Source organism: Anopheles coustani, chromosome 2, assembly GCF_943734705.1.
Source record: "Anopheles coustani chromosome 2, idAnoCousDA_361_x.2, whole genome shotgun sequence".
Lineage (NCBI taxonomy): Eukaryota > Metazoa > Arthropoda > Insecta > Diptera > Culicidae > Anopheles > Anopheles coustani.
Genome location: NC_071289.1, coordinates 9,036,815 through 9,046,712, shown reverse-complemented (window position 1 = coordinate 9,046,712; position 9,898 = coordinate 9,036,815). Strand labels below are relative to the sequence as shown.

General features: G+C 43.8%; 1 protein-coding gene across 1 annotated transcript; it reads right to left on the bottom strand.

Annotated features, from left to right (window-relative positions):
* Positions 1–4,249: 4,249 nt before the first annotated feature.
* Positions 4,250–9,729, bottom strand: LOC131262215 (MTOR-associated protein MEAK7). The gene is made up of 8 exons (XM_058264168.1): positions 9,342–9,729; positions 8,013–8,237; positions 7,647–7,874; positions 7,321–7,508; positions 6,368–6,672; positions 6,059–6,285; positions 5,777–5,959; positions 4,250–5,704 (listed from the first exon to the last, which is right to left on the bottom strand). Exons 2-8 carry the CDS (start codon positions 8,139–8,141, stop codon positions 5,585–5,587), a joined length of 1,380 nt encoding a protein of 459 aa, XP_058120151.1. The 5' UTR covers positions 8,142–8,237; positions 9,342–9,729; the 3' UTR covers positions 4,250–5,584.
* Positions 9,730–9,898: the final 169 nt, after the last annotated feature.

Below are 9,898 nucleotides of genomic sequence, written 5' to 3'. Positions count from 1 at the left end.
GTCCTAAACAAGATAAAATGATCAAAACAGAAGAAATAAAACGTTCATATCGTACAGAAGCTGCCGGTATTGGACGAAATCAAAACTCCAGCCAGCACAGTGGCGCGAAGAAGTCGGTGCTGGGAATGGAAAATTGGAAGATTTCGCCTCTCCGTGGCCTATTCTTACACTTTCGCGCACGACACATTCTTTCGTCGATGTCTAATAATAGCAGCGCGACAGCGACTCGCCGTGAAGCTGGAAGGTTGCAAGACGTACCGGCCATCAACAACATACACACGGTCGACACGGCGTGGCATATCTATTTGACCCGTAGCACTCGGCACATCGCCACTTGAGCGGAGGATACCAGTGTCTGCTGGCTAGTCGGGGCAGTTACGGACACGCCAGCCCGCTCATTACTGCGTTTCAGTTTATTCGTCGATTGGAACCACTTCTGCAGGTCTTTGCAACGCTAGTTTTACCTCAAATTAATTTATTGATTTTCAAGTCACTTCTTATAATTTTTAAAAACATATAGATAATTTTCAACCTAACAAGTATAAAATAAGTATAAAATACTTCAACAAAAGATTAATAAATAATTCATCATCCCCATAATATATCTAGAATGCAAGTTTGAATTAACTACAGGTGTCCTTGAGCAGAGCAGGAAAGAACTGTCTATCTTGTTCATTCGAAATTGCATATGGTTTACTAACGACATTGCAGACGGAGCTGCTAATAATCCGGGAGATTGCTGCTGTCCGCGCCGAAGGTCATTCCAAATGTCTACATACAAGTCCATCGTTGGGTTGGTATCGTCCTACCTGGCGAAGCTACCAGCCATTCTAAGAAAGCGATTGCAAATGTTCCAGTTCCTTCGCATAGGATTGATTCGCTAATTTATCAGAGTTCGACTAAGGGATGCATCAGGTTCAACGTGAAGGCCGCCGTCCTATAGCTTTCCCCTGGCGCGAGCATTCCTGATCTACACTAACACCAGCAGTACAGGATTGCATCCCGCAGAGCAGAACTCCGCGGCGGAAAATGGAGAAAAGCCTTTCGACAACAAGTGTGAGCAGTTGGGTATCGGAAGCGCACACAAATACGCACATCACGGCGCACGTGCACACTTGAGCCGTCCCGTCGAGCGCTGACACATTGTGCAGAAATCCTTGCCATGTTCAACGATGGGCTGACCAACCAATCTAGGACCAGCATGTAAATACACACCTGCCATCATTTACGGGCTGCGTTCCCTGTTTTCCTTGTTTTTATGCCTTTTACGAGAGAAAATACAAGCAGTAGCCAAAGGAAAATTAATTCAATTCATAACAAGAGAGAGAGAGATAGAGAGAGAGAGAGAGAGGAAGCTAGCATGCGTTTGTGTGTATATGTGTGGCTGTATGTTGATGTGAGTCTATTACTTAGCAAGAGCATAGTAGCGAGAAGAATTGTGACGATGATGTCGGCTCGACATAATGTTTCTCACAATCATCCAGACTCTCTTCTGTACACTGTAGTATACGGTCGAGGTCAGAACAAGATCACTCGACCCCCCGTATCGTAGCCTGACGATAAATGAGCCTATTGTTTTTACTCCAAACAGGTTTTGTACACATTCTTTGGCGGCTGAAAAATAGGTGTAAATCCAGTCCTCTTAACTCAGATCTGCCCGTCAGCAGCCCAACGGCGGAAGAACCTAAGCTGGTGGAAGTTTTCTCGTTGCTCACTGAGCGTTTTCTTTTGTCCCAGCAGTGCAATACACGCACGTGCGATTTTTGTTTCTTCTCCTGTCCCACGGATCACTTGCTACACACTTCTGGAGGCAGCCTTCACATCCAAGGAGCCCGCCTACCACAAACTGCAGAGCAAAGGAGTGCTAAATCACTAACCACAAAGATTTACACCACCACAGTTGGGCACCATCTTCCTCGAGCGATCCGTGCGATACTAAGAGCTGTGACCGTACCAGAGTCTCGCGAATACCGAGAAGAGCGCAGCTCTGCTGACACACAGTCCATGGCAACAAACACCAATACTCATGCTTCGCCAGTAGACCAACGCTCCTAGCGGAGAGTGATGCTAATTCAATCTACCGTGGAAACTGAGAAAATTCACTTCATTCGCCCTCTTGGATCCGTTCTTCCCAGAATCACTACGACAGGACACTGGACGGCAGGAGATGGGAACACAGAAGCAGACAATACGACACACTGTCAGCCATGCTGTTTGCTGCTTGGCGCTGAAAGTGAAAAACCCACTCTTTTCATTCGCTACACAACACACATGCCTTTCAACGTTTGCAATCGCACTCCACGGTTTCACTGTGATGGAAAATTTGCACTCAGCGAAGCACGAGAAACATTTCAACAATGAAAACCATTCACTCGAGCGGACTGTAAACGACCACACCGATTCGATTTGTGAGGATTAGTCTTCGATTTGAGCTGCTTCACTTTCACCAGCACTTAACACTGTGCATCTGCAAAGACATGGATGAAAATCGCGACACAGGTTCGATCCGAAGTGGATGTGCTACGAATGAAAGTAGCACTCCAGCACTGTCAGTAGCAGATTCGCTTCCCGAGACTTTTCCCGACCGTGCAGCGAGCAGCAGCTGCATGCAGTCTTGTGAAATATGGTAACACCCTGTACAAAAAGCACTTTTCCGTCATTTGGTACAGAAGAACAACGTACCGAGAACACAATGGAACTGACGGTCACCGTGTTGTGGCCCGGATGAGTGATTTTTATGACTGCACACTATCAGCGATGACCAGGCGTCTCCTTTGCCACCGCAGCAGCAGCAGCAGCGTTCGCTTTTCCGAGCGAGCTGTTTTTCGTCCGACAGCCGTCACGCAAGTGCGTGTGCGTGCAGGAAACGGTTGACCTTCCCGTTTCGTCTATTATTCTGTATGCTAAGCGCCCAAGAAGCCGCCGCGAGACGAGTTTCCTGAGTCTATTTTCTCCGACACAAACACACTGCTAGCTGCGAAACGTGCGAAGAAGCCATGCCAGAAATTTTCCAGGTTATCACGGCGGGAAGGCATGCGCAAAAACCTCCATCTGCCAATCGCTCTACACTGCAGGCAATGTTATAAAGTGCACATCACACACAAAACAGCATTTGTAGGAAGAAATAGTATGGAAATGTTACATTTCCCCAAAGTTATGCTGTGCAATTTAGTATTTAGATGTTTTAACAGTTTCGCTATGAATAAAAGATGAATATTTTCTCTTAATGCAACGTTTCTCTATAGCAACTAACAGTATAACACAATAACGTATTCCGTATAACAGTAACCGTTATAAAAAGGAAATAATTCAAATGAACAAACTGCAAAGGGATTTTTTTAAACTTAATCCAAGTAGGCATTGAGCAGAATATTAGGGGTTATCATGAAATCGTCGTTTCGTTTTAGCGGTCGCTAAAGGCGCTCATTCGTCGCTAAGGGTGCTCATTTGTTCATTATAATGAACTTTTAGCGACTGAAATGAACAAATGAGCACCTTTAGCGACCGCTAAAACGAAACGACGATTTCATGATAACCCCTATTCATTGTGAGAATTGAAAACGACGCAGAAAATTTGTTAAAAATGCCACGGTGCTTTCTTCTCCAATCAAAAAACAAGCAAGCAATGCAAGAGCACAAAAACTGGGACGGTAGCTATTAAAATCATTTGTACCATTTACCACCCAATCTCATTCTTCTTTCCCTAAATTTACTAGCGGCATTTTGCGAGTTGTTCTGGAATCCATTCGCTATCCCCGATCAACCTATCCAGCAGAAGCAACTATCGAAATCGAAGGAAGATATGAAATACCCGGCAGTAAAAACTAACACAACTTCGAAACATAAATGCAGCACCTGCTGCCGGATATTCCGTTGGCCCGGCGATCTCGAGTACCACGAGGCTTATGTGCACCGCAACGAACAGCTAAACAGATGCTCGTCGCCGGAGTGCGGACGTAACTTTCAGTTTCCTCATCAGCTAGCTAAGCATCAGCGGGCAACCGGGCACCACAACTGGCAGATAGCCTGCACGGCCTGTGGCAAACTTTTCGCAAGCCAGCGGTTCCTATCACGCCACACATCGGCCGCCTGTGAAAAGCATTGGCTTCGTTGCAAGAACAATCCCGAAGAAAACCAAGAAAACGCTTAGCAATCTTAGAAATAATACACAACACTCACAACTAACGGAAGTAACAACATGAATCTATTATAAAATAACGAGTAAATACAATCAGACATTCCTTTTGAACATATTTTTTATTTTCATATCCTCACAAATCTGTGCATCTATTTAACAATGTTACACAGCTACAAACACACCGAGAAGAAACTGACAACGTACAGCGAAGAGAAGTGATTTTCCCACTGTGGGATACTTTACACACAACATTCCGGATAAAATCTTTCCTTTTCTGTTTTCCTAGTGCTTAAACTACGTTTGTAAAACAATTTCAAGCTGTCTCAGTTCGAAAAATTATCCACCGTGATATTAGAAACCACATATTATATGGCACTGTAAAATATGCGTACATCCAGTCGTACATTAAAACGAGCGATACAATTTTAAATAACAAACAAAAAATAATACACTTTGATTGTACATTTGAAACTGGGAGCACACGCTTTGCGCTCTTTGTAATTTGCTCTGCTTTGTAACATTTAATATTGTGTTTTTTTATGTGGCCTAGGAGGAGTTAGTTGTATAATATTGATAGATTCTGAGCATCTTCTTAACGAAAGCCTGTTCTTAACCCCTTACCTAATCGGGACTTTGGTACATCAAATAGGGTTTACATTCTGTGAACGATAAGTATACGACAATAAATGTTCCAACCTTTTTCTTAAATTCCTCCCATCCCGTCTGCCAACCATCGTCAAAGTGCTGTTTGCGCCCAGAAATTGTTTTCTTCCGCTGCCAAATCAATTTGTTTCCTCTCCAATTTACATCATGTAGGTATTTTTAAACTGTTACTTTCACACGTCGTGTATCTTTGATACTACCCTACATGATATCGGTTCTTAACTTGTGCGGTTTTTTGCGCTCCCCAAACATTGAAAAGTTAATTCTTCGTTTTTTCTCCACGTCAGATGTACAACGATCAGTTGATCTAGTGGAGACTGTTGTTTCGCTTATCGCTTTTCACGCCAGATGAAGAGCCTAGTGATAATCGGTGCTGGGTGGTAGATGGTTTTTTTGTTCGGTGCAATCTTGGTGTTCGATTTGCTGTTAGATAACATTTAAATAGCGCTTTCCATTTCGGAAGATACAAAATATAAACCCGTTCGAGAAAAAACTATTCAGACTTTTGTTCCTAACACACGTTGCCGGCCGTCACCGTTGTGCGTTCGGTACGGCTACACCTGAACGTAAGATCGATCAGATTCGATTCGAGACTCACGCCCGTGCCCTGCAACATCATTTTACAACAACGGATATAGCCAAGCGAGCCGAGAACGAGAACACCTCTTAATGGCTTGTTCATAGAAAGTTGAAATTGAATGTATCCGTTACATCCACCAAGTTGATTTCCATCGTGCGCCCCATCACGAAACACTTCTTCTTTCTGGCGTGCTTACGCAAGCCTTAGTCCTTGGGTTCCTCTCGGTAGCCATCCGAGTACTGTTCGCGGCCACTCATCTTCAGCATAGCCTTGCTGTCCGCATTCCCATCCAGTATCGAACGTACGCCAGACTTTTCATCCTCCTAGAAAGGAAAATAGACACACATAAAATTCCCATTAGTTTTTCATCGCTTCACTTTTTCCTTCGTCCTTACCGCTTCATCTTCCTTCACCGGTTTATCTCCAACGCCCCAGACCTCAACATTTCTTATGTTAAACTTCTTGGTGGCGCTTAGCTGGAAGTATCCCTTGTACGTCGTGCAGGACTCCGAGCACTCACCGAGACCGTACTCACTGTCCAGCCACATACCCCAGTAGTTGTGCTGGCCTCCCATACCCTGGCAGGTAGAACGGGCGTAGGATGAAGCAAGAGCAAAACATTCAAAAATCCATTACATAGTGGACAATATGCCACGTGTTTCGAACAACTTTCTTACCAATCCGTTTGGCATCGTTTGCTGATGGAGATTTAAATATTGGTAGTGATCGTTATACCCGGTACTGGGAAAGCATCGCATCTTTGGCCGCAGTGTAAAAAGGAAAGAGTTCTCGTTTCCGACGTAGTTGGGACTGAGTGCCCACGAATCCGTTGCATAGCCACCGAAAATGTATCCATTTGCATCCTCGACGATAACAACCGTTGGACCTTGGTCCATTATTCGACCTGGAGTATGAAGAAATCAATAAATAAAATCCTACTATGCCATCTATAAAAAGTTAAATTTTCCATACAATCTCACACTTACCCAGCAGTGTCGAAAAACTTTCCCCGTGGATTTGCGACGAAAATAGGAAGCGCCACTTGTTCTGCAACGTACCAGGCAGGTTGGAGTTGATGAACAGCATCTGCGACAGATCGGTGAAGGCCGGATAATCGGGCACGTACTGCAGTCCTTCGCAGTACGGCAGCATCGACTGGAGCGCCTCTTGCGGGATGATGCTTTTCCGTGCGTTTCCATCGGCCTCGGAAGCATTCTTTACGTTGCGATAGTGGTACAGGTGAGAAAACACATGCTCCAACATCTTCAGGAACGTCGGATTCATATGTAACCTACAACAGGAAACGCATTTTTGATTAGTCTAATTCCACGTGCCGGCCCGAGTGTGGGTGTGGCGAAATCGATTTTGAAACGTGAGTGGTATGGGTCTAAGGATGTTTAGGAGATTCAAGAAAAGGGACTATGGGACCAATGAAATAAATATTTGAAGTTTATCAGTTTATTTTAAAACGTACAAAAACTACAATAAAAAAGAGAAAACATTGAAAAATACTCGTCGGAGATAATATACATCATTGGCGCTACATTTCGATAAAACAAGTCTTGTTTATCCACATTTCACGTTGACCCCCAATTGTGTTCTACATATAGATAAAGTCATATTTTTAAAGCAGCTTGTAAAACTAAAACTTGTTGAACTCTTCATTTGTCCCGGAGGAAACCCATATCCAGTTTATACAAAATTTTTTTTTCCCAATGACCAATATTTCCCCGGATGACGCCGTCTTATTCTTGGTTTCCAAGACACGTTCTTCTATCGGTTATTTTAAAACCTTTCCTATGGTACATTGAGCAACACCATTCGCGTTGCTTAAACGGCATCATAAAAGAAAACTTCCCGTGCAACGTTTCCACCGTAGTACCACATCTCAGGATATGATTGTATGGGTTCTCGACAAACGCCTCTTCTGCTTGCTTACCATCGTTCTGCATCGGCCCGGGTGACTTTCTGCGTGCCCTGCTGCACCACATCATACGCCAAACTTTCAGCCAATTTCTGGATACAATCCTTGACGATACGGAAGCCACGCGATTCCCACGACTTATACTGTGGACCGCCTTCGAGTCGGATCGCGCGCATGTAGCTACTGACGACCGCCTCCACGTACTGTGGCACGTTGATGAAGTGTAAATGTGGAGGGAAAAAAGTATAACAAAGTATGATAAGATTTGCCTGCCCAACAGCCACAGAGAGATAAAAATGATAGTGAAATCGATCCAGTCGGATCCCCGTGCCCCATCATACCTCTTTGATAAGCGGATAGGCGATTTCCGTCGACTCCGATTCGGGCTGCTGGCCAAGGCTGCACAGTAGCACGTTGATCCGCTCATCGATGGTACCGCGGACACAGAAAACGTACAGCTCGGCAAACCGCTGGAATTCGACCACCGGAGAGCGGGAACCGAGCGGGCCAAACAGGAAGTTGGTAATGTACTGCGCCAAACGTGGATCCATTTGAGAGCCCCAAAATTTCTGCCGCACACACAAGAAAAAAGAGATACGGGGAATATGTTCGCGAAAAGTAGGCCATCCCGTTTGAAAAAGAAAAAAAGGAAAAAATAAATATACTGTTTGTGCTGTTCTAGTTTTAAGGAGCCACATGATACGTACCATGAGATCATCTTCCTTGATACGTTCCGAGTTTTTGCTGACTAGTTTGAAGGAGCTGGCCACCACCGGCACCTCGCTTTTGGCTAGCAGGGAGCATTTCTCCGCTAGCTTTGTACTGGAGTTTCCCATCCCGGATGGAAATGGTCAGGTTACGGTGTCGATGAATTATTAAATATGGCGACTTAGACACATTAAAATTCATACAATTGCGCCGGCCTCGAAGAGCTGGGATGAAAATAAAATTAGAATTCAGATGTGACGTTCTTCTTTGCACTCAATATTATTTGAGCTTTAATGAAAGAAAACAGGAAAGGTTTTTGAAAGTGTAATAAAATAAAATCCTTCTTTTTAACTATTTCAAACATTCCAAATTCCTTTGACGTCAAGGTAGAACTAACTCAAATGGTTTGATGACCCTCATTCACTGAAAGACCTCCACACTTCCTTTCCGCAAGTCCTCTCACATCGATCGAGTAATCGCGAAAATCTCGAATCGGATTACGATACAACGGAACCGACGGAGCGACAGTTTCACTTTTTGCTGCTCTGGGGCACTTTAGTCACACTCGAAAGACTTTGCGAAAGTGTTGGAAGGGAAATAAATAAATTGTTTATTGTGCTGCTATTCGCCGGAGGACTGGCGAAGGTTGTTATCAGGTTGTTTAAAAGCACATGATGAATAACATACGCACGGGTTGCCTTGTTATCTATCGTACCCGGTAGTTGATCATAGCGGAGAGGCTAATCAATGGTTTGTTGTTGTCAATGGTGCGAAATCTGATAGGCAAACCCTCGTACTACGACGCGTGGAACTAGGTTCAATCAATTTAGAATAGGTATGTTTAGTGCCGATGGTAACATTTTTCGTAAACATTCACTTCTGTTTCACAAGCGGTAAAACATTCCCATAGTGCCATTGGATATTCAAAGAAACACTTCCTTTTTTGGGGACACAGGAAATATTACCATTTAGCTCACCGCGATTATGTTCCGCGTCAAAAAACAATACTTTTTTGTCAATAACACGAGCTGCCGCTTGGCGGTAAATGATTGTGTAAATTTCTGCACCGATTTGCCAATTGATTTAGCAAAGCTCACTCCAATTTCTGCGATGATCACATGAGCATAGTCACACTATTATTACTACACGTTCACTACACTCCACCCGACGGAAGGCCGTTTGTTTACAATCCTTATTAGCAAATAGTAGACACCTTGCTCTAAGTCAACTGCCCACATATACATACTACTAGTATTTCCTTCTCTTCGTGACTCCTCCGGCCTACCGATGTAATCACTATTTAACTTTGTTGTACTATTTTCACTTACTTTTTGCTGTAGATAGCGCTCTTATTTGCCGGCAGACACAAGATGCAAACAAAGCAACGCACAAATCTTGTAAATAAACACACTTTTCGCAATGGATTTTAATTAGTTGCTTTCACTACAACTTGATGCTGCTTTGTACAATCAGTACTAGCAACATTTACATGACTAGATTATTCCCGGAGAGAGCATACAATGGCCACTTCACAAGAACATTCAGGATGGTGGTGCTGGCTAGGATTTCATTGAAGTTCTGGTCCTTCAATGACCCTGGTCAGAAACAGCGAATGCACTGGTCAAGTTTTAGATTCGAAGTGAAGGAAAAACACTGCGGTACATCGTACAAAATAAAGATTCCTCGGACGGAGGACACGAATCGCGTATTTTTTCAATTTCCCATCGAAGACCCCAGGTGTTAGTGGTAGGTGTAGTGTTGGCAGAATCGTCATTCAGAAGATTCCAAGACTCGGTCCCTTGACGGATTCTTCGATTGGATCATATTTCACGGATTCAAATAAGGTTTTTATTTTTCATATTTTACATTTCTCGAATAAATTCAA